This window comes from Chrysochloris asiatica, unplaced genomic scaffold (assembly GCF_000296735.1).
Source record: "Chrysochloris asiatica unplaced genomic scaffold, ChrAsi1.0 scaffold00094, whole genome shotgun sequence".
Taxonomy (NCBI): Eukaryota; Metazoa; Chordata; class Mammalia; order Afrosoricida; family Chrysochloridae; genus Chrysochloris; species Chrysochloris asiatica.
The window spans coordinates 4,642,124-4,668,274 of NW_006408612.1; the positions used below are offsets into that span (position 1 = coordinate 4,642,124).

General features: G+C 37.0%; 1 protein-coding gene across 1 annotated transcript in view; it reads right to left on the minus strand.

The window, feature by feature from the left end:
• Positions 1-26,151, minus strand: part of SP3 (Sp3 transcription factor) — a 62,221-nt gene that overhangs the window by 2,266 nt on the left and 33,804 nt on the right. Inside the window, 1 exon segment of the mRNA XM_006866650.1 lies at positions 5,599-5,791. Coding sequence (XP_006866712.1) covers positions 5,599-5,791 — 193 coding nt within the window.

Genomic DNA, 26,151 nt, shown 5'->3' on the forward strand with positions numbered 1-26,151 from the left:
TATATATATAATAAAGTTATTTACTAGCCAATCAGAACCATTCACAAATTCTATGCGTAAGGACAATCCAACTAAGTTAGGTGTGTGGGAAGTTGAATTATCTTCATTCAAAAGTCATGAAGTCAGCTAATTAAAAATAAAGCAAAGATTGAATGCATTAACTAATCATGAGCACAATTAAAGGTAGATAAGCATCTTAAACAGACTGTAAGTTAACACGACATATGCATATTTATTTGCATATTTGTATGACTTACCTCTAAACTATATACTGATTTGGATAAAGTAAAAGAAAAAATAATCTAGCTAAAGCTATGGCCTTAGCTCCTTTAATATAATACAAAATAAGTATAAATCATAATTATGTATACCATTAAAATTTGTTTCATATTAACTGTGCAAAGAAACTCAAAATTATACATATGAGATATCTGGAACCACTTCAAAACTGTGTGTATAATTAAACCGTTTTCTCCATATCCCCGTATCAGGCATTTGTTCTATTTCAGTTCTTGATAATAAAAACAGATTTTGAGAATAAGGTGTTCAGATGTTGGGTTACAGGAGATACCAGTCTAAGCAGGAAGAAAAAAATTTTGATTCAAATAGTATTAAACAGCTAGCTACACAAAATGTTATTTCTGAGGCTTAAAAAAAAAAGTTTAGTTAAATTAATGAATAAAATGAATCTTTTCTATGCATGGACAATCAAAATCATATTGTATAAACTTTGTAAAGTTTTTTCAGAGTTTTTAAGAGTACAGTTAAGCTCCCAGCCCCTCCCCCAATCTCGGTGTTTCATACACACCCACAGCTTGCAAGTCTTTCTGTATATAAAACAGTTCTTGTTTTTCTGACTTTACTGGAAAAATGCATTACCTCCCCACATTTTATAGTTTAATGTACTCACACTCAGTAGCATGTGAAATTGCCATAGGACAAACAGTGCTAAACGATGCAGTGCTGACTGTTAGGTGCCATAGGTGTTCTGAACTGGGAGGCATCAATGTGGGCTCCAGTAGTTAAGAAGGCTTCGTGGAGAAGGTGGGTAGGATTTAGATAGAAAGGAGGGAAGGCATTCCAGGCAGAGGAACAGCATAAGTAAAGACAAGGAGGAGTCATGCTGTTGTCTCACGGGCAAGGATGTCATAAACTAACAATTCTAGTTTCTGCTCCAGTCCACCCCCAATTTCTCTTCAAACTCTCTTCCAAGAGCTGAGCTGAGTGAAACAAATTTTTCTGGCTCACTTGCAATGCCAAAGTCATAACTCGAGTCAATATTTCCATTTAAGTTAGCTTTTTTGATTTATTTTATTCTTAAACAGCCCTAAGAAAAAGAGCAATGTTTGCAGTTACTGGTGTACAAACCAATTTTACTCATTATATTCACCATAGCAATTTTACAGCAACCCATTTAATACACTCTTGAACTCAATGACTTTTCCGCTCAGTCTGCCCCTCAGGTGTTATCAATATGCGTTTATCAACTCAAAGTTGTGACACTTCACAAACTAAGCAAAATCTAGCTCAGAGCACAAGAATATGACTGATTACAACAACAAATCTAGGTTCTCAAAGAACCAAAAGCTGGGGAAGGACATTTTCAAATGAATTATAAGGAAACAAGAGAAACAGTCATTGTTTGAAAGTAGAATAAGATAACTAAGAAAAAAATGGAGAGGGGGGAAGCACAAATAAATAATTTAGGGGGAAATCCCTGAGTCCAAGTCCCTATTTAAAAAGGAAATCTGATAAGACAGGAACTAGGTATGGGATGATGGCATGTGATGTCAAGGAAGGGAGAGAACTGAAGTGAATTTCTCAACCAATTTCAGGCAGCAAAAGATTTAGTCGTTAAGTTTTCTCATGACTTACCTAACCACACCACCAATACCTACACTAGATAACCCTGAAAAACAGTTTTAGATTTCTCTTCTTAGGTAACTAAACTTTCTCCCAATTACTGAATAATGACAAGATAGAGTAATACAGAATAAATAAAGCTCATCTGGGTATATGGGTGATGAAAACTAAGTCAATCCTTTTGCTTCAGTCCATCTTTTGCACAGATGGGTGGGATGGGGTACAAACAGAAACACTGACAGAAAGAACACAAATTTCACAAGATAACTTAAATATGAGGGATAAATGCTTAAGCCACACAAAACTATGAAATAGCAATGCCTTAGAATTTATTTTACTTTAATATTTTATCTTCCACACTAGATTACAACATCTCTGAATACTGGTTCTGTTCAGTAAAAATTGGCTCAATTACCAAGTAGCAGAATGAAACCAATCTGTTTAAAATTTACCTTACTCAAAAGGTAAACAGATGAATCAACAATTTAGTTTTCTAAAGATGAATGAGTAAACTTAGTTCTCAAAAAGGTTACCTTCCCAATACTACTGTTTTGTTTTGAAGAAAATGGCTGAGAAGAAAAGATCAATATCTAAATATATTTTTTAAGTAACACCTACTTCTGGTAGCATAGTGTTTACGAACTGGGCTGTGAACCTTAAGATCAGCGGTTCAAAACTACCAGCCGCTCCTCGGGAGAAAGGTGAGGCTTTCTACTCCCATAAAGATTTACACCCTCGGAAACCCTGTACAGGGTCGCTATGGGTCGGAACCAACTCGACGGCACTTAACAACAACTTCACTGTTGCAGAACATGATGAAATATTTTAAATTTACTGTATGTTTGCTTTTACTGATTAGATGGAATAATTACCATGATACAATTCTACCTATAGCATATACAAGTTGAATTTTGTTCAAATGAACTTTAAGAAGCACCAGTTCATTTGTTTTTTAAGAAACCTAATCTTGATTTTTAAATACCTATCCCAAAATGAACTCACAAAAGTGAGTATTCTAATAATCCTTAGGATAGGTAAGACTCAACTTTAAATAATACATTTTGCAAATCGCTGACAAAGTTGAAAAGCAATGTACAACTGGGGGGAAAAAATCTGTATACATGAGTTAACATAAATGAACAGATTTAATAAAGACAATTCACAAAGGAAATAAAAAGTGACATACAAAAAATGTTACATGCCTCACGAATAAAAAATATATAGCAAATAAAAAATGAGGTATTTTTCATCAGTCAGGTTTAAAAAGGTTCTTTTCCACCTGTTTCCCACCAAGGAAAAGGTAACATCCATTGCTGGCGGGAGTCTAAATAGACACAGCTTTTCTACAGAATATTACCTTTAACCCAGCAATTCTACTTCTGCCAACTTGTAGTAATGTGCCAGATAAATGCATAAACATTATAAAGAAAACAATATGCAGCCTAAATGCTCAACAACATATGTTATACATCCATACAATAGATTATACAGCTATAAAAAATTGATGCAGATTCTGTATAGTCTTAAAAAGAGGGTCACAGAATTTCCAAAATAAGAGCAGACATAAAATAATGAGAATAAGATGATCCTACTTTAAACATATATAGTCTAGAAGGATACCTAGGAAAAATATTACTATTGTTATCCTGAAGTAAATAAAGTAGAACTTTAAAAAATACTTCCTGTATTTCTGAGCATAAAATGAAAAGATTTTCATTTTTAATGAACCAGTAAGTGAAACACAAGGCAGGCTTTATCTTTAATAAACTATTTTAAAAGCCCCTTTAAAATAACTTAATTTTAGAAAAATTGCCTACACATATTTTCATACTTACTATTTAAATTGACCAAATATTTTAATGAACAATTTGAAATTTTAACATATGCATTAATTACCAGTAAACGTGAGTATCTAAGGATCATATGGAGTCCTGGTGTGCTGCTGTGGGTTAATGCGCTAGACTGCAAAGTCAGTACAAGGGCTCACCAGCAGCTCCTCGGAAACCCTATACAAGGTTGCTATGGGTCGGAATCAACTCGATGGCACTTAACAATAAAAACAACAAGGATCATATGCAAAAGCAGATCCATCAGGAGGTAGTACTGTATAGTGGGTATAAGTCTGAAGCAAGAAATTGGGCCCAAATTCCAGTTGTGTGTGATCTTTCAAAGTCATTCAGCATCTCTATACTTCACTATAGACTCCTGGTGTGGCACTGTACAGTAAGTACTGAACTGCTAACCACAAGGTGGGTGGTTCAAACCCATCAGCTGCTCCTCAGAAACCCTACACATGGTTGCTCTGAGTCAGAAGGGACTCAACAACACTTAAAAGCAACAACATACCTCATTTATATAACAAGCTGTCAAAGTTAGTAAGTTACTATCCATTTTATTAACATAAATGGGCTTAGTCGATGTGCAAATCAGCTAATAGAATAAATACAAAGACAAAGTTAACTGTGTTAATAGTATATCCTTACTATTTTTCTACTTAAAACTGCATTTCTGAGAGAGGTACACCAAGATTTTTCAGGTCAACAGAGGATTTGGTTAATGTTTTTAAAGTTTATTGAACAAGATGATTTACAAACTTTTGCTCTACATTTCAAAACTGTACAAAAATGGCATCATGATTAGTACATCTTCTTGATGGAATGTTTATATTTATAAGAAATATGAGAGGGCTTTCCACTGAAAAGCTAGTGGGAAAATGGAATTAAAAGATAATGGACGTTTACCTGTGAAGGTTTTGAAGCCCTCCTATATATCCTTTATATTGATTTGATGTTTTTTACTTCATTTCTACCCTGTCTGATGTTACTATTGCTAGTCAAAATTTTTTATTAACATTTATCTTATAAATCATTTTCCCATTCTGTTATCTTCAATATTCCTAAGACAATTTATTTGAGGTGGTCCTTATAATCAGCATAGGGCAAGATTGTGTTTTTAAAATATTATCTGAGTCTCAATATCTTTACTGTTAAGCTTAACCTCTCATACATTTAAACTACTAATTTGTTTATAGTTTATTCCTGTCAACTTATTTTACCTAATGCTTATTTTTACAACAGACTTGAAATACTTCAGTCCCACTTTTTAAAAAAAGTCACCACTAAATTATTAGTCATTTTTATTTAAAATGGAAATGCTTGTACTTAGCAACTATTTCTGAACTTCTAACTTTATATTACTACCATCTTTAAGCTAAGAATTAATCTTTTATTTATGTTTAGGTAAATCCCATTGCTGATTGGCAAATATGCTAAGTTCTGATATGATCTGTAAAATGACATCTGGTAATGCTGTTTTAAAAACTGCAAACTAAATTTCAGTTTTTAAGAAAGACATTTAAAACCCTTTGCCATAGAGTTGATTCCAACTCACAGTGACCCTACAGTACAGAGAAGAACTGCTCCTTGGGTTTCTGAGAGTATAAATCTTTATAAGAGCAGACAGCCACATCTTTCTCCCATGGAGCAGATGGTGGGTTTGAACTGCTGACCTGAGATTAGCAGCCCAATACTTAAATCTACTGTGCTTAATTTTACTTATTTTGTTCTTTAACCTTTTCTGCTACACTCATACAAACACACATTCACAATGATCATGTAATGAATAGCTTCCCATGTTAAGTAGCATGGCATGGAGTATATCAAAAATTAAGTTGATGATATCAAGTACTCCTTATTTAAAAAAAAAAAAAAAAAAGTGTATTTCATATGTGCATACCTCCCACCACCTTCTTTACAGTTGGGACAGGTGCAAGCTACCCTTCGAAGTCTTTTTCCTTCTTGATGTTGTTGGTCCCCTTCTTCATCTACCACCTGTACTCTTAAATGTGTTAAATCATTGGTATTCAATGTAGAATCACCACTGAGCTGCCACTCTTCAGGATCAGGTTCCTCTTCCTTGATCCTAATATCTAAAGAAAAAAACAAATACAGATGAGAAGCAGCCCACTGGCTTCAAAGGACAGCATGAGATTTGAACCTCTCTAAGGCAATGTGAATAATATGGAAGAACCAAAAATCAACTGTATATGAAGCACAGTCATTGCTCCTCTTTGGGGCTTATTCCTTTCAAAATAAACTTTTATTCTAAATGTCAGCAATTAAGTCCAAGAAAATAAAGACAGTGTGACAAGTTACTTTTCAATAAATTCAGTAAGAAAAATAGATAACTTTTTTTTTAAAGTAAGCAGTTATAAATTGAATGCAATATGGAACTTCAATATAACTGTTTGTCAATAAATCAGTCCATTCAGAGTAGGACAAAGTCTAACAATCTAAACCTCTTTTTACAACAGGCATCAGCTGTGCTCATCTGCAGGTATTAAAACATGAATGCAAAAGAAGGCATCATTCACTTAAAACGGTTGCTCACAACGTAGTCTTTAAAAGTCAACTATTACCAAATTATCCTTAAGAACCACAAAATATCACTGTACAAGGAGGTACAGAAATATGAGACAGTTTCTTTAGTTTCAAGGAGTTTTATTAAAACCAAACTGAAAACAAAATAAGCATGCAATGGTGAACAATGGATATGGTAGGAAGTTGTGTCATTTTCTCAGTAGAGACAAACATCGTTTATATTGATGATAATAAAAACAAGCCAAACCCATTCTGTCAATTCTAACTCACAGCAACCTTATAGGTCAGAACAGAACTGTCCAATAAGGTTTTCAAGGCTGTAGCCTTTACGGAAGCAAACTGTCACATCTTTCTCCCACAGAGTGGGTGGTAGGTTCAAATCTTTCAGTTAGCAAATTGAACACTTAGCTACTGCACCACCACGGAATCATCACTTTCTAAGTGAGACTTAACAGCTCACCAAGCTTCCCACGCCCGCCATTTTGAAATAGTGATATTTTTCAAAAGAAACAATAAATATACCATGTAGAACACTGAATATAATTAACATCTTCAAAAAAACAAATTCCTACAAATTTTTATCTTAATTTACGTAAGCTAAAAATCTTAATGTAAACTGATTCAGCCTACACTTTGGGCAAAAACAACTAAGCACTTAACTATTTGCACCACCTCCCCTCAAAACCAAACTCATGACCATCAAGTCAATTCCGACTCACAGCAACTCTAACGTAGAGTTTCTGAGATTGCAGAGCTTTTAAGAGGACAGTGTCTGTGACTGGTGTTTTTGAACCACTAACCCGGTAGTTAGTAACCCAAAGCCTAACCCACAGTACACCAGGGCCCCTTTCCAGCAGCCAAGAGAAGCTATTAGGCAGACATGGAGAAATTCCCCTTTCAAAGCCCTCAACCCCATAATATTGCTAAGACCCTAATTTGGACTTTTTTAGCCTCCAGAATTGTGAGAAAATAAATTTGTTTTTAACAATGCCTACTCTATGGTATTTGTTTATGGCACCTCTAGGAAACTAAGACAACAAGTACTTTAATCACGTAATTCACACACAAAAAAAATTTTTTTAAGTAAGTTTATTTAAATCTGACTTTCAGTATTAAAGGAAAAAGTAATTTAAATATGAAACATAGACAGTAATTAAAATTTTCAAGGGAATGTGCAAACATATTCAAGAACTTTACAAACTAACAGGTTTGTGTAGTTGTTAATTATGTCTACTATTTACCTCAAAGTTTGTAAATTTTCTTTTCATCTGGACTGGTGTTTAATGACAGTTATCTTAGTCAACCATGATTATAGTTGCTCTCAAGGACTACCAATAAGGTAAGTTCACAAAAGGCACATACACAAGAAAAAATACACTGCATTATCTGGGCACTAAAGGAAAAGAAAAGCAATCACCGAATTTAAGATGATGAAATAGATTTAGATACATAATATGTATATTACGGACAAGACAAATTTTCTTATATGGCCAGTTGATAAACAACTAATTTCACCAATAATGAAAAAGCACTGCTCAACGGAGTTGCCATTCAACCAACTGCCCCTGGTAACCTCATGTATGACAGAGTAGAACTGTACTCCATGGGCTTTTCAATCAGCAGGCCTTTCTTCTGAGGTACTACCTCTGGGTAGGCTCAAACTGCCAATCTGCTGAACAGGTGATTCATTAGTCTAAGTGAAAAGAGATAACAAAATAGAAAATCTAATGGAAGCACAAATTCCTGGGGTGAAACAGTAGTGGTGGTAAGGGTTTAGACAAATCATTTCCTGTGCTGTAGAGGTGGTTTCCATTTATAATGACCCTGTGTAGGGTTTCTGAGAGAGTCCTGGTGTGGCACTGAAGGATAAGCACTAGACCACAAGTTCAGCTGTTCAAACTCACCAGCTGTAACTTGGAAACCCTATACAACAAGGGTGGGGAACCTTTGTTCTGCCGAAATTTATAACATCATTCATGGACCATACAAAATTATCAACTTAAAAATTAGCTTGCTATATTTGGTCAAATGTTTCATTAACTCACCCTTCATGTGATGGCTAAGGAGCTCTGGTAGCATAGTGGTCACAAATCGGGCTGGGGTGCGAATCTCAAGGTCAGCAGTTCGAAACTACTGCTGTTCCACGGGACAAAGATGAGGCATTCTACTCCCATAAAGATTTATAGCCTCGGAAACCCTGTACAGGGTCGCTATAAGTCGGAGCCAACTCCACGGCACATAACCACCACCACCACCACCAATGTGATGGATGGAACTGCAGGTGCCTTGGCAGGGGCAGACCAAATGATTTCATGGGTCATCTAAGGCCCGAGGGCCAGATGTTTTCCACCCCTCAATACAGGGTCGCTATGAATCGGAACCTTCTCAAAGGCACTGAACAACAACAACATAGTTCTTCCGGCGCAGTAAATCTTTGTGGGAGCAAATGCCCTTATCTTTTTCTCTCTCCAAGCAGCTGCTATATTCAAACTACTGACCTTTTGATTAGCAGCCCAGCTCATAATCCATTATACTACCAAGGCTCCTTCCTTTTATTTTGGTGGTGGTTATGTGCCATGGAGTCAGTTCTGACACATAGCAACCCTGTATAGGGTTCTGAGGCTGTAGATCTTTATGGGAGCAGAAAGTCTAGTCTTTCTATCGTGGAACAGGGTAGTTTCGAACTTCCAACCTTGAGGTTAGAAGCCCAACTCGTAACCACTACACTACTAAATTGTGTTATCAGCTCTGTAGATCTTGCAAATAGACATAACAGGATAAGATAAACACTATTTTAATTGTCATGTTATTCACAACAGCTCAGTATTAGCTAATATTTCAAAAGAAAATATGTAGACTGAGACTACAGATTATCAATACCCACTGCTGTAGAAGTGATTCTGATTCACAGCGATTCTGTAAGACAGAGCGGAATTGCTCATAGGATTTCAAAAGACTCAGGGAAGCAGACCGCCGCATCCTTTTCCTGCAGAGTTGGTGGGTTTCAACTGCTGACCGTTTGACTACAGACCAACACTTAACTACTGCACCACCAAGGTTCCTAGATTGCTATCAGTAAGAGCTGATGGTAAAGTGTTTGCTCTATCATTTTCCTTCCTATTGTTCAATGATTCTTGCAATTTATTTTACCATTTCAACCCATTGTTTCTTTACAAGAATATTAAACCTCCTTAGCCACTTTAAAGGTTCATCAGTTAAAATGCACTCTTGTTTCACTGGCACTAATTTTATTTTGACTCATTGAAACCCTATTTGAGGCTGCAAATCTTTACAAGAGCAGAAAACCTCATCTTTGAGCAGCTGGTGGGTTTGAAATACAGACCTATAGTTAGCAGTTCAGTGCTTATCCTACAGGGCCATCAGGGCTCCCGGTTAAAACTGTTGTTTGTTGTTAAGTGAGGCTGAGTTGGTCTGACGCATAGCGACCCTGTAATAAGGTTTCTGGGGAGTAATTGGTGGGTTTGAACTGTGGACCTTGCAGTTAGCAGTCCAATTAGTCCAAGTACACATAAATGGCAATATTCTAAAAGCAAGGAAAAGAGCAGGCACATTATATGTAACATGAATACAGCTGACATGGAATTAATGGCAATCTGTATAATCAATGTTTTTGTTGTTAAGTGCCATAGAAATTATTCTGACTCATAGTGACCCTGTATACAGGGTTTTCGAGGAGCAGCTGGTGGGTCTGAACTACTGACCTTATGGTTTACAGTCCACTGCTTATCCTACAGTTCCACATCAGTATAATCAACATTGTTGTTGTTGCTGTTGTTAAGTGTTATAGTATCAGTTTTGACGCAGTGACCCTGAATAGGGTTTCCAAGGAGCAGCGGGTAGGTTTGAACTGCAGAACTTGTAGTTCACAGTCATGTGCTAATCCTACAGCACCACACCAAGAATTCATTAGTTAAGCATTGATGAATCAGAGCATGCCAAGACTTCTATTAAAAATATTACAAGAAAATGCTAAATGCCTTTCTCCTAAAATTAACTGCGAATTATCAATAAAACTAATAAAATATTTAAGATAAATTTTCAACTTGTTTATCATGAATGGAATATAAACTTAATTTAAACAACTAACACTACATATGAATTACAGTACTGTTGATAAAATGAGACATTTTCCTTTATCAATAGTGTATCATTAGGATTTTGTTGTTCTTATCAAAAGTCTTTCATATTCTGCCTTCAATTCTTTTAAGCACTGATGAAATTACTTTCATTTGAGTCTAAAAATTTTATTTACATTTTCCCTTTAATCAGTTTCACCTGCCATAAAAATTATCTAACCAACTGGTAAGAACTCTCTGCCTTGAGCATTCTGCTCTTTTAAGAACTATCTATATGGGATCAATCTGACAACAGCCACTCAAAAGATGAGAGAGAAACCTTAGAAGGCAGTCAATATACATCACTAGGAGGACGAACGACTCAGAATGTTTACACAATTTAAGCATGATCAATGATACTAAATGGTACATGTAGAAACTGTTAATTTGGGTGTATGTTCTGCTGTGTATATTTCTCAACAACAATAAAGGAAAGAAAACCCATAATCTTTTGAAGGCTGTAATTCTTCCTAGTAGCAGACTGCCACAGCTTTCTCTTGCAGAGCAGATGGTGGATTTGAATCAGTGACCTTTTGGTTAACAGCCAAGCATTTAACCACACTGCCACCAAGGCTCTCTCTTAAGAAAAACAGTTATAGCAAAAAAAAAAAAATTGTTTAATGTTTTAAATCACTAAAACAGGATTACGGAATAATCCTACAAAATCTGGTAACATTTTAATTAAATTTCCATACTGATTCAGATTCCTATAGACATTTCAGAGCTACTAAAAGTATCTATTTTCTAGGGAAAAGTTCTAAATTAAAGGCATGAGCTCCTAAAAATATAATTTCATGAGTGTAACCAAGAGCCCTGGTGTGGCACTGTAGGATAAGCAATGGTCTGGTAAACTGCAAGGTTGGCATTCAAACCCACCATCTACTTCTGGGAACTCTATATAAGGTCACTATGAACCAACAACAAAAGAGTAAACAAAAGGGGCAATTTTAAAAACTACATTCTATTCCATTATCCAATACATAATCAAAACACCTAGTATCTCTGCTTTAATCTCTATCCCTCCAAACACCATCTCTTAGATTTGAACTGCTACTCTTCTATGCCTCTCCCCATCATTTAAAATGCATCTTTAATTTTATCTCTATTAAAAACAAAACAAAGCAAATGCCTTTCTACTTTTTTATAGCAGTTTTCCAAAATAGCTTCAAAGTTTTTTCTACCCAATGAGATAGTGGTGGTGGTGGTGGTGTACCAGGGAGTCAGTTCTGACTCATAGTGACCCTGTATAGGGTTTCCAAGGTTGTAAGTCTTTACAGGAGCAGAAAACGTCATCTTTCTCCTGCAGAACGGCTTGTAGTTTCAATCTGTTGAGCTTGAGGTTAAACAGCTTGATTCGTAACCACTATGTTACCAAAGGCAATTCCTATTCATGTCATATCTAAATACACAAACTTTAATAAGCCTGGTGGTCGCTTCTAAAATCCAACTGCTTCTTATTGCTAGTACTACCTACTTCCATCCACCTGCTTTGTCATAGGCAGGGACCATTTACAACCCTCACTATTCATATATTAACAGTAATGAACAGTCACCTTGTTTGGAGTTGACTCAACTTTTAAAGACAACAAATGATGATCTGAAGCCACACTAGTAATAATATACTGTTTAAAACTGGGTTTTAAACTGTTTTCCCCAAGTTTCAATTAAAAATATTTGTTATAATTAAACTTTGGAAAAGACTATTATTTCAACCTCAAATTGAATAATTTGTACAGGTAGTCCCTGACTTACAATGCATTCGCGTTACAATGAACCACACTTAAAACCATCTAGTTTGGGGTTGTTTGGTTTTTTTATATCTTGTTAGTAATATGCACTACATACAGTGTTGTAGCACATAATTTGCAGATGTTATTCTCAGATGCTCACTGGCAGATGTTCAAAGATAAATTTACAGATACTGATAACTGTTGTTGTTAAGTGTCGTCGACTAGGTTTTGACCCATGTTGTTGTTAATTGCCTTCGAGTCGGTTCCGACCCATAGCGACCCTGTACAGGGTTTCCGAGGGTGTAAATCCTTACGGGAGTAGAAAGCCTCATCTTTCTCCCATGGAGCGGCTGGTAGTTTCGAACCGCTGACCTTAAGGTTCGCAGCCCGATTCATAACCACTACGCTACCAGAGCTCCTTAGGTTTTGACCCATAGCAACGTTGTATAGGATTTCCAAGGAGCATGTGGTAAGTTTGAACCACCAACCTTGTAGCTCAGCCCATTAACCCACAGTGCCACACCAGAACTCCATACCGATAATAAATGGCATAGTTCTGGTAGCCTAGTGGTTACAAATCGGGCTGTGAACCGCAAGGTCAGCAGTTCAAAACTAGCAGCCGTTCCACGAGAGAAAGATGAGGCTTTCTGCTCCCGTATAGATTTACAGCCTTGGAAATCCTGTTCAGGGTCGCTATGGGTTGGAACTGACTGGACGGCACAACAATAACAAAAGCTTAAAAAAACAAACTAATAACAAAAAATGGATTCAAATTTATATCACAGTGATTGGAACATAACTCTGTCATAAATTGGGGATTACCGGTATTAACATTAAAAAAACACATTAAAAACTTACAAAACCCAAAACCTTCAGGACATGAGCTATTCGTTAGGATAGTAGTCTCAGATAACTACAGATATTGTATTTTGAATGATAATCTCTCCAGAATGAATTGCACACTTACTATCTTCAGCATGAAACTCAAAATATAATCCACTATGGTATTAGACAAACCCTTGAACACTGTATTTAAAAACCTCCAAAGTCAAGTTTTTGAGATCTTGTATCTGTTTTTTTTGCCTTTCTGCCTTCTTATCTCTGGTGATATCAATGGTCTTCATTCCTCATCTTCCAGGACACCACAAACCCATCACCCTTAAAATGGACACCTTACAAGCCAGTTTTAAAGTTGGAAATCAGCCAGAATTATAAAACTATATAAAAAACAGGATAAATCGGCCTAAAGAATCTGAGGCTTATCTTAAGAAACCCCAATTCTCAAAACAATGCTGACCACAGTCGCAATACCTGTGCTCCAGCATAGGGGCTTTCAGAGGGTTTTCTTTCAGAAGGGCCCCAAGGACACAAGGATACCATGTACCCCCAGAGAAAAGAAACATATGAGGTGACAGGTCCTCATAGAAATCTGAACAATCCCATCAGGATCATGTTTACACAGTGGGGGGTTCTCCACCTAAAGATTTCATTTAAGGAAAGGGATCCTCTCTGGCAGTGAGATGAAAGTGACGTCACTGTCATTGTTGCTGTGGACAGACTATAAAACAATGGTTTGCGCCCACCCCAGACCCTTTTCAAAAGACTCTTTAAACAAAACGATCCCTTTTCCTCAATCTTGTCAAAAAGGCATATTTTTTTCTAAGGATTAATAACAACACTTTCTGTAGAGTGTCAACAATCTTAATTTGGGCTGACATCATTGGAAACAGGAAACAATGCTTTCAATGATCCAGTAAAGAGCATTGAAATCATTGTTTCAGTGTTTCTATTTTTCCTGTCCTTTGCCTAATTTCTTTGTATGTAATCTACATAAGGGAATACTTAGCCAATTTGTGGGCTGGTTATTATGAAAGACATAAGCCAAATAGATGCACCTTGGGCAGTTTTAGAATTTGGACTTTTCTCTTTTGTCCTCACATTTCAAATGCACTCAATTCAAGCATTTATTGAGCACCTACAATGACAAAATTGATCATTTAACTTAAGCAGGATTAGTGCGGTTGTGCTACAGTGAAAAACAATTCCCCAAATCTCAAATGGCTTGGAATTTCTCACAAACTTATATATTCAGTGTAGGTTGGCAGGAGTGATCTCATCAGTCCCTCTGAAACCTAAGCTGCATTTGACACATGGCTTCAAGATCACCTTGCCAAGGAAGGTAAAGGGACTGAGAATCACACTCTGCTCTAAAACTCATATATTGGCCACAATAAGTCATTTGCCTGCTTAACTTCAAAAATGACAGATGTGTTATTTTATATGTTTTTACAAGATGAAAAGTAGACTTACAAAAATCTTATTAATTCTTCTTCCCATGTGCATAACACACCTCTCCTCCTTGCTGAAACCCAAAAACCCACTGTAGTCAAGTACATTCCAACTCATAGCAACCCTACAGGATAGCAAAGAAGCATCCCATAGTTTCCAAGATTGTACATCTTTCTGGAAGTACACTGCCACACTTTCTCCCACAGATTGATTGGTGGGTTTCAACCACTGATACTGCAACTAGCAGCCCAATGTTTAGCACACTTCACCAATAGGGCTCCTTGCTTCTTGAAAATAATCTAAAAGCTCCATCTAATTATAGCATCAAGCTCAGACTTGGATTGATGTGTGAGGTAGCCCAGACATGGCCCCTCTTCAACCAAACTTACTAAATAAAAAAGTTATCCACCTCCCTTCACACACTTAAATACGATGGCAAAACAATGTGGTAAACAAACAAAACTCCTAATCTGAAAGAGGAAGAATGGAAACAAAACAGTAACTGGTTCTTAACAGTTCATAACACAACAGGAAGGCAGTACACCAGGGTCCTTTGCCCTGGCTATGATAAGGGAATGCTCCAGCTACTCGGGAGAAGCCCCTCAGTACAATGTTGTCTGTCTCTTGGCTCTATACTCAGTTTTCCCTTGTTATCTTTATCTTCCTCCACCACAAGGGAAGTAGACACCAGAGTTAGTAGTCCTTTCTCAACTGAGTAACTTTCTAAGCCAGCTTATTAAAGGTTGGAGAGCAGGCAAGGGGAAAAGACAAGATCATAAAATCTCAAGTAGTTATATTTTTTTCTAGACTTTTTTCCTATGTTTGTGGTTTCTCTGGTTGTACTATTGTTGTTGCTATTAAGTGCTACTGAGTCAGTCCAAATCATAGCAACCCTGTAGAGGGTTTCTAAGGCAGCAAATCTTTGCTGGAACAGAAAGCCTCACCTTTTTCCCACTTGGCTAATCTTATTCCCTAAAAATTTAGAAGGTTTCTATTTAATTCTAACCAGTTCCAAGTTCAATGTCTGGAATCACAAGTTTTTTTTTCTCAAGATATCCCTCTTGTAAAAACGCAGTCAAATTAGTTCTGATTCATAGTGACCCTGTACAGGGTTTACTAGGAGCATCTGGTGGGTTTGAACTGCCAACCTTATGGATAACAGTCCACTGCTTATCCTACAGCGCCCTACCAGAACACCAGATATCCCTCTTAGATTTGCCGTATTTCTTTACTCAAAACCTTCTAAGTGCCCACAAGGCTGGATTCTTTATATTGCTTCTCATTCCATAGTTGCAAACCAGCCAATACTTTTGTGGGCTTATTTCTTTCTTAAAATATTTTGTTCAAATGGAGCCAAGAGCAGCTAAAATACAATTTTGCTTTTCAATCTCTTCCCTTAGAGCTACATATGCATTAGGTTCATTACCTGTATTCCAAGTTATTAAAGTCAAGTTTTACCAAATATTTCTCCTTTACATCATTATCTCAGCCTCTAATATTAGTTTCTTCGATGCCCAAACTTTTAGACAATGCCATATTTGAGGTTTTTTGTTACAGGACTCTACTCCTGGTATCAATTTCTGTTTGTAAGGATAGGAATATATAGCTATTGTCTAGTATGGCGCTGTGGGTTGATGCACTGGACTGCAAAGCCAGTTTGAACTACAAGGTTGGCGGTTCAAGCTCACCAGCTGCTCCCTGGAAACCCTATACAGGGTCTCTATGGGACAGAATCAACTCGATGGCACTTAACAACAACAACAAAAGAAATATAAAGCAATTCACATACATAACTTAAATTTCCAAGTTGCCATTTTCTAAAAATAGTAAGTCATGTAATTAATTTTAGAATTATTTTTTCATTTAACCCAATAAGGACTCCTGGTATGGCACTGTAGGATAAGTACTGCACTGCTAATCACAAGTCAGCAGTTCAAAACCTATGAATCAGATCAGAACCGACTTTATGGCACTTAACAACAACAATCATCTCAACAAACAAATATTAAAACTGAGCTATTTTACATTCTTTTTTTTCCCCAAAATCTCCAAAACTCAGTTTGCATTCTATACTTACAACACATCTCAATTCAGGCTAGCCACATTTCAAGTGCTCAGTAGTACCATGGAGCTAGTAGTTACCATATTAAACAGCGTAGGACATAATTCAATTGCAGTAGCAAACCACCCCTGAAATCCACCAGCTTAAACAACAAGAGTTGTTTACTAATGTCTATCATGGACCAGCTGAGGACATACTGAATGTATTCCTCGCTTAGCACAGGTGAAGTATTAGGCTACTAATAGAGCCATCACTATGGCAAGTTTCAATGGCTAAAACAACTATATAGCTACTTGGCTATGCTCAAGAAGAGAACCAGAAATTCTGACCGTTGTTGTTCCAAGCCCCTGACATTTCAGTGGTAAACTGTTACTGCAACTGTATTTTGTCTGCACTGTTTAATATGGTAGCCACTTGCTCCATGATTCTATTATGTAGACAGCACTAATGACTACCACACCCACTTTGTTATTGTTATGTGCCGTGGAGTAGGTTCCAACTTACAGTGAGCCTCTACAGGATTTCCAAGGCTGTAAATTTTTACGGGAGCAGAAAGCCTCATCTTTCTCCCGTGGAACAGCTGGTAGTTTCGAACTGCCAGTCAGCAGTTAGCAGCCCGATTCATAACTTCGCTACCAGAGCTCCTTACCCACTTTATAAACATATTTTAAAACTTTTGAACTGTCTTCAAGAAATTATATCTTTTTAATTGCTCTTTTGTTCTGATAAAACTATTTCAAAAAAAGTAAATCGCATGTTAAAGTGGGATTAAGATAGGGCTGCCTTATTTTTCTTCTACTACTGTTAAGTTCCACTGAATCGGTTCCAATTCATAACAACTCTGTCTAGGGTTATAGGGTTTCCAAGAAGCAGCTGGTGGGTTTGAGCCTCCAACCTTGCAGTTAGCATTCCAGCCCCACACCAGGACTCTAATTAACATACCAAACTTTCAAAAAATTACCCAGTAGATTTTCATGTTCCCAATTCTCTTGCTCAGCTTATTTCTTTCCATCATGTCTATCACCTCCATCTCTCATAGTCACTTCAACACGGCACCATAAATTCAGCCCAAGAGAAATGCTATCACTTTACCTTTCCAGATGCTTCCCTTCACAACTCTGCTAAGTATATGGCCTTTCATAAAACAATGGACTCATCTCTTATCCACAAAGGCCAATCTCCAAACCCAACAAATACATTCTTTGTCATTTCTGCACTATTACTTCCTTGTTGTTAAGTGCCAAGGAGTCAGTTCCAATCATAGCAACCCTGTATAGGGTTTCTGAGGAGCAGCTTGTGGGTCTGAACTTTCAACCTTGTGATTTGCAGTCAGTGCTGATCCTACAGCGGTCAGAATAAATATATTCTTTGTAACACTATTACTTCCTTATACTTTATCCTGTATAACTCAAGTAACTAACTTCTCTAGTGCTAGTTTCTTCTTACCCATTCCAATCTATTCTTAAAGTATATCTTTCATACCATTGATTTATTCACTTTATTTCTTTGTTTTTCAAAAATTCTCAGGGACTCCAAGACTCCTAAAGTAAAAATATTAAGAATTTCACCAGCAGTATTCAGAGTTCTCCAAACTCTCTCCAATACTTCTGAAACGTGTTATCAGCAGCCAGTAGTTCTCAAACACTATCCCAACTTTCTAGTTAGGCTATTACAATATTTTCCAAGTGTTCTTCACAATTAACCCTCTTCACAATTAACTCACTGAGCTGCTAATCTCAAGAGAAGTATGAGCTAAAAACCAAAAGCAGCTAGATGCTGCTTCCTCTTCTTAAACAGAAGTTATTCTCACAGGATTTTCCAGAAACTTTAACATACTAATGAATGTTTACTAATACATAATACCTAATAACTATCTATTATTACATTTTTGGCATGATTAATTATGAATACCTTGGTGGTGTAGTAGCACTAGCTGTTAACCTAAAAGTCTGAACTTACCAGCTGCTCTGCAGGAGAAAGCTGTGGCAGTCTGCTTCTGTCAATTTTTAAAGGCTTGGAAAGCCTATGGGAGCAGTTCTACCTTGCCCTACAGAGTCCCTGTAAGTTAGAATCAATGTCACTTCAACAGATTTGGTGTTATTATCTTACAAATTTGGGGGTGGTGGTGGTGGGGGTTTTGAGCTAATAAATTGTCTTCTCACATATATTATATTGCTTTTTGCCTTGTGAGGTAAACATCTCCTTATCTCATTCCTATCCAAATCCTGAATTCTCCCTTCAAATTTCTCCTCTATCCACAAAAGCTTCTCAGAAAAATGATTTCCTCTTTAATCTTTCACATCTCTGCACTTCTACACAATTAACTGCATCATGCAATTTAGGAACTTATTACAAGGACTTAAATTGTCACCTAATACACTGGTTTACAATGTCAATTTTTGCTTATGTCTGCTTTAAGTATCTCAATAAATATGTAAGCTCTTGGAGTATAAAACCATTTATATACACACTTCTCTTAGAAACCACAAATAAACATTTTACTAAATACAGTTAGTACCCTCATGAAACTTGTTCACTTCTTCTCGCATCTCAAGTTCTTTGAGTCCTTACTATCCCTTTGCCTACACAAAACTGTAAAATATAAGCAACATAGCATTCATAAAAACAAAAAAATTACCTAGTATTCCCTTCACACAGCAAGGAAATCTAAGAACACTTCACAGCAGTTGAATATGACTGGATAGCCCCTAAAATGTATCAACTAGAGTTTTATAATACAGGAAATAAAGTAGGGCAATATTGTCAACAGTCACAAATCCATCGTCAAAGTTTTAATAGAGCCATAAAATCTTCTTGCCACTTACAAAATAAGTGTTTATATCTAGTCTAAACTTACTATGCAAGGCTCACTAACCTAAACTACCCAAGGAATTCTGGCATCAAAATAAAAGTCCAATCTTAATTGCACGTTAAATTTTTTCTACTACTTAATAACACTGTAAGCTACAAAAAATCTCAAATATATGCAAAAGTAGAACAGCATAACAAACCTATGTGTCCATCACTCAGTTTCAACAATCAAAGCCAATTCTGTTTCATCTATACTGCACATGGCCTTCATATTATTTTGAAATGAGTCCCAGATACAACACTTTATCCATAAATACTTAACCACTTAAAGAGCTTACATTTTTAAATCTCTCATGATGCTTTCGTTATAATCCGTGCATGACATCTAACCAAAAACAAAACCCACTGCCATCAAGTTGTTTCCGACTCACAGCGATCCTATGCCGTTTCAAAGGCTGTTAATCTTTACAGGAGCAGACAGTCTCACCTTCCTCCCATGGAACATCTGGTGGGTTTGAACTGCTGACCTTGAGGTTTGCAGCCTAACACCTAATCCTGTGGCTCCTGAAATGAAATCTACAGTGCTTTAAAAAAAAAAAAAAAAAAAAAAAAAAAGACGCTGGCAAAGGTAACGGAATTAATTTAAATTCCCTCACAAATGAAAAGCAAGGCCAAATCTAAAATTTTTTCTTGTCTTAGTTTTTTCCCACAAGCTTTTAGGACGGTTTCTGAAACACAATCTAATTGTCAACGTCTTTAAAAAAAAAAAAAAAAACTAAACAATTGGTGGGGAGCTCTGTAGGATAAGCATTCATCAGATGCTCCACAGAACCATGAGGCTTTTTGCTCCCATAAAATGTTGTTGTTGTTGTTAAGTGCCGTAGAGTCAGTTCCGACCCATAGCGACCCTGTACAGGGTTTCCGAGGCTGTAAATCTTTACGGGAGCAGAACGCCTCATCTTTCTCCCACGGAGCAGCTAGTAGTTTTGAACTGTTGGCCTTAAGGTTCGCAGCCCAATTCGTAACCACTACGCTACCAGAGCTCCGCCTCAGAAACCCTATATGGGGTTGCTATGATTCAGAGCCAACTCAATGATACACAACAACACAAATGGTAGTACTGGTGTGGCGCTGTGGGTTAATGTGCTGGACTACAAGGTCATTCACAATTACTAGACACTCCTTGGAAACGCCATACAAAGTTGCTATGGGTCGGAACCAACTTGATGGCACTTAACAACAACAAAACATCTGACCGATCTGAATAAAGTTTATTACTTCAAAAGCAAATAGGTAAATCCTGAGAAGCAGGAAAAGCATTGGATCACAAGGTTGGTTTGAACCACAAGGTCAGTAGTTCGAACTTGAACCCTATACAAAGTTGCTGAGTTGGAACTGACTCAATGGCACTTAAACATTGACACACTAATCAATGTTTAGTCTCTATTACCAGTATCTGTTTATCCTTCCATTCTCTGAAGCACAGAAATATGAGGGGGGCTTCAAAAAGTATACAGAAATTTTTCCATTATCTTTTAATTCCATTTGTCCTCAAATATTTTGAAGCCCACTCATAAATAGATGATTAAGAAATAATGGCAGCTCCTAAGCCCCATTCAGAATGTCCCACAGCAACTTCTGAGGTGCAACATTCCCACTAGAAATGTCAAGAAGACCAGCTTGCAACAGCTAAAGCGACTGAAGATACATCTTCAAACAAAAATGGCAGTATGACTGGCTACTACAAAAATAAGCAATTTGTTTGCCGGGAAGCCAAAAAGATAAGCAATCAAGTCCCTTCAGGTCAAACCCTCCTGTAAGACTGAAACTCAAAGTTTCATGAGCAAGCATATAAGCTTGTTGGCAACCACATTTGTCTACATATGAAGTGAGGGGAGACACACAGGCTTGATAATCAGAACTTTACTAGAGGAAGATTAAAACAAAACAAAAAACAATTTTTGATAAAGGAAAACGAGGGTAAATTGTTAAAACTTGATAAACTTGTCCTATACTCATGGATGTAGTAGCTCAAAATACCAACAGAGAGGGAAGGAGTCTTCATATCAATTATCAGCGCTATCCCCTCTGTACACAAAGTAGATAGGGACAGGCAACTTAGACATTGGCTACCTAAAATGAGGGGGCAATAAAGGCACAAAGTAACTGGCTTTCAAGTTTTCAAAACTGAGTATAGTTAAAAAGCGTGCGGGGGAAGATAGGAGTCCTCACTGAATAGTTTTTTCATCTTGTTTAGATGGATCTGGTGAAAAGATATAGGGATAAGATTCTTATGATTCAATAGTGAGTAACTGTTATCATGACAAATAGCGACTGTCAGTCACAATTGTAAAGGTAGAAGTTCTCTTAAAAAACGAGAGAGCAGTTAATCTTATAGTCCAGAAACCATCAAGGGAGAAGAGCACCAAGCGGAATGCAGAATGCTATCCAGAGACGCAGCGATAACAGAGATGGAGGCAAAGATGGGGGGACATGGAGAAAGGAAGCAACTGAGGACTCTAAATTCATGAATTAGAGGGACTGAGAGCTGGCGGCCAGGAGGCAGGCTTGCAGAATGTGCCCTTCAGTGATTTAAATTTTTATATATACCTGAGTGTTAAAAATTAAAAAAAAGGAGCTGAAATGAATTGAGAGAAATACTGTTAACTAATGGTACATGGAGGGGATTATAATCATTGTAATGATCTTTTTAATGTAAAACTGATGATCTGCCCTGTAAACTTTCACTCAATTCACAATAAAAACTTAAAGAAAAGAAAAGAAAGAATGGCAGCAATCCAAAAGGAGACATGTTAACTAACTGTAACACAAAACGAAAGCAAACTGGTGCTATTATACCTGCAGTAATTCAAATGATGCAGGGGTGAGGAAAGATACAGGATGAGGTCATTTTATAACTGAGTTAGGCCCTGAAAGATGTCAACCAGAAGGTTATTCTTCTACCATTCGCTGTTCCACATGAACAACATTCCAAAAGCATACCTCCTGCATTTCAACTTGCTTACCTTCCTTAAGAACTTTCTTCCATTACACTATCTTCTCCTGCATCATAATTCCTCCATCTTTACTGGAATATTCCCAGAAAAACTGCCATGACCAGCTACCAACTCCTATTTCCAGTCCTCCTCTTTTCAGCAGAATGTCTCAAAATATTTGCCAATCATTACTATTACCACACTTCCTCTTCCTTATTCTTCTTAAAGCCATTCTAGTCATGCTTTCCTCCTCTAGCACTCACTCCATGGAAACTACTTGTTTAGGGTTACCACCAATAACATCTTGCCAAATCCAGTATCTTCATTCTCTATCATTTTATGCATCTTCTTCACTACTTCTGACATTAATTAACCAGTTAAGCATTCTGTTCTCCTCCCTAGTTTATTCACTTGACTTAATAACACTCACTCCTGGAAGCTCCTACTTTGTTTCTTGTTTCCTTCTCTACATCTTACCCTCTAAAGAAGGGATTTCAGAAAGTTTGTGGAAAATGGGATGAAAAGATCATGGAATTTTTTCCATTTACTTTTTGAAGACCTTTGTATTTATTAGGAAAGCCTGAGACTCAATTTTGAAGAATTTCTCAATTTTATTTTGTATTTTATGTTTCAGTTTTTGGATTTCTGTTTGGTTGTTTTTCAAACACATTATGCTATTTTTGTTAGTCTCCAACATTTTCAAGCTTGGCTTTCACCTCCTCGGCCACAGTAAATAGAGTTGTAGTCTAAGTTTGACAATTCTAGCTATCTGAAATTTCAGTTGGTCCATTGTTGTCTCTGTTAGTTCTCACTCATGGCATCTCCTCATGTCTTGTTATCTTTGTGCTAGTGCATTGCCTTAGAAAAATCTGGAGGAATAATTTGGGGTTTAGAATGATGTCATTTCCTCTTAACTCCCTAAGTTCTTTCCCTACTAAATTAGTAACTCTCAAATCAGCTACATTTCAAAAGCACTTGTGGGTTTTTAAAAATACATCTTTCTTAGGTGTCATGGAGAGCAACTGAATTACAAGAAGGGTGAGCACAGGTTGTTGCGATTTAAAAATCTCCCTTAGGGGATCCTACATTGCAGTCAAAGGTTGAAAAGCTATGACCGATGATTTACTCTGTATTCAGCTACTGATGGCACAGCCGCTAAGTGTTCAGCTGCTGACTGAATGGTCAGCAGGTGGAACTCACCAGTCACTCCACAGGAAAAAGATGTGGCCATCTGTTTCCAAAAATACTTCTAGGCTTGGAACTCTATGGGGCAGCTCTACTCTGTACTATAGACTCTGTCCTATTGACTGGATGGCAGTGGATTTGGTTTTTTGGTGCTTTTGTTTGTTTTAAAAATGCACCAGCAACTCAAATTTTTATCTCTAGTCTAATCTGAGATCCAGATTCGGATAATAACTATTTACCTGAACCATCTATTTGGATGGTTAGATTGATAGATAGATCCTGTTGGAACTAGATGATTCAAATAAACATTTGGACATCTAATAGGCATTTCAAATTTAACATAGCCAAAAGAGAAGTCTTATTATCCTACCTCTCCTCATACTTCTATTAGCCTAGGCAAACTTACTATTCTCCTTTTGTCTTATCACATCAGCCTTGTGATTATTATTTTTGCTATCCCACTCTACCCTCCCAATCTACCATAGGGATCTGCAGTTGTCTTTTTAAAACATAAATCAAATCATGTCATTTGCTCAAAACACTCCAATGGTTTTCTGTTAAATATAAATAAAACAAAATTCTTACCATTAAGGTCAACGTAAGGAACTCTGGTAGCGTAGTGGTTATGAATCGGGCTGCTAACCTCAAGGTCAGCAGTATGAAACTACCAGCCTTTGCGTGGGAGAAAGATGATGCTTTCTGCTCCTATAAACATTTACAGCCTCAGAAACCCTGTACAGGGTGGCTATGAGTCAGAATTGACTCCAGGACACATAACCACCACCCAAGGTCAATTTAACCCAGTCCTTGCCTACTTCCAATCCATGCTACAATAATCCTCCTTCACTAGATTGTAGGCACATTGGCTCAACCCTCTTCCTGTAATACGCTTTCCTTATCATCTCAATAAGGCAGGCTCTTTTCTCCATGTTTAGATCTATACTTGAATTCCATCTCCTTATAAAGAGCTATTGCCTAACTATCCTATCTAAAATCACCATCTATCCTCCATGACTTTTCCATAACTCATTATTGCACATAACTTTATTTTTTCACAACACTGTTGAAAATTACAGTACCGTCATGCATTTCAATGATCGTTGAGGCAACATCTGACCAAATATCACCCGTGGTCCCATAAAGTTTTTTGGTTTTTGAAAAGGTAAAACAGCTCTCCTTTTCTTATTTTCCCCTTAATGAGGAACCGACTTGATGACACTTAACAACAACATTGACCTTTCCTGCAAACACAACTATAAATGTGTCAGAGCACATAGCAACCAAAACGTTTCCTAAGGCAATGAGTTTATGGGCCTGGGGTCTCAGGACCATTGTCTAGAGGACACCCTGGTTAACTGGCACAACAAAGTCCACAGAGACAACATTCTACTTCCTGCCTGAGTGAGTAGCGTTGGGGACCTTGAACACCTGTCTAAAGTGCTGCTCCATGAGAGTGTGGAACAAAGAAGCGTGATAAGAATTAAAGAAGCTTGGAATCCATTAGTCCAGCAGACTAATGGAACATGTGAACACCAGTCTCCTGAGATCAGAACTAGACAGCACCTGACTACCACTACCAACTACCCTGATGGGGGATCACATTAGAGGGTCCCGGGTAGAGTGGGAAAAAATGTGGGGCAAAACTCAAAATTATTTAATTTAAAAAAAAAAAGACTGAGTTTACTGGTCAGAAGGAGACTGGAGGAACCTGATACTATGACCCTTGACCATCCTTCAAGTCTGGAACTGGATTCAAACTGTTCACTCTTGTGGCCCAATTCTAACTTGTATTCTTATTACTGGCTGTATTATGGGGTAAATTCGGTTAACCATAAATGAAGTATTGTAGTTGTTAACTGCTGTCAAGTCACTTCTGACTCACAGTGACCTTGTAAGCAATATGTGTTTGGGATCCTGGTATGGATCTGTAGGATATGTACTGGACTGCTAACTGCAGGGTCAGCTGTTCACACCCACCTCAGAAACCATATACAGATTAGAAGACTATATAGCAGAACAAATTTGTAAAACTCAGTTGTGGCTGAGTCAATTCTGATTCATAAGAAGTTGAATTAAGAGTGGACCTAGGATTCCATGGTATAATTCAAATAGCTATACAACAAATACTATTATTTTATTTGTTGTTAAGTGCCATCAAGTTGGGCACAATTGATAGTGACCCTGTCTGTACAGGGTTTCCAAGGAGTGGCTGGTAGGTCTGAACTGCCAACCTTATAATTAACAGTCCAGTCTTATCCTATAGTGCTACCCCAAGATTCCATTATACTAAATTAAACATGTTTTAAATGGCTAGAAAATATCACCATCAAGAAATTAACCCTTCATCTGTAAACATTGTACTATGAAAATATCAAGTGTAACCAAAACCATACATTTTTAAACTGCTTCACTTTAAAAGTTTTATGATGAAGAAATATCTCTGGTCAGAGGAATTAACAATTTAAAATTCCCATTTTCTCCCACATACTGTTATGACTGCATCAAAAGACTTGCAAATCAATACAAACTAAACTAAAAAACTATTATTTTAAAGCTTCTAAACTCTTGCTTTAAGAATTGAAGAGGTCCAAGAGCTGAACAGAAAATTTCAAACATCAGCTCAAGAAGATAAAGCCAACAACTATAATAAAATATGCAAAGATTTAGAGTTAGAAAACCAAAAGGGAAGAACACGGTCAG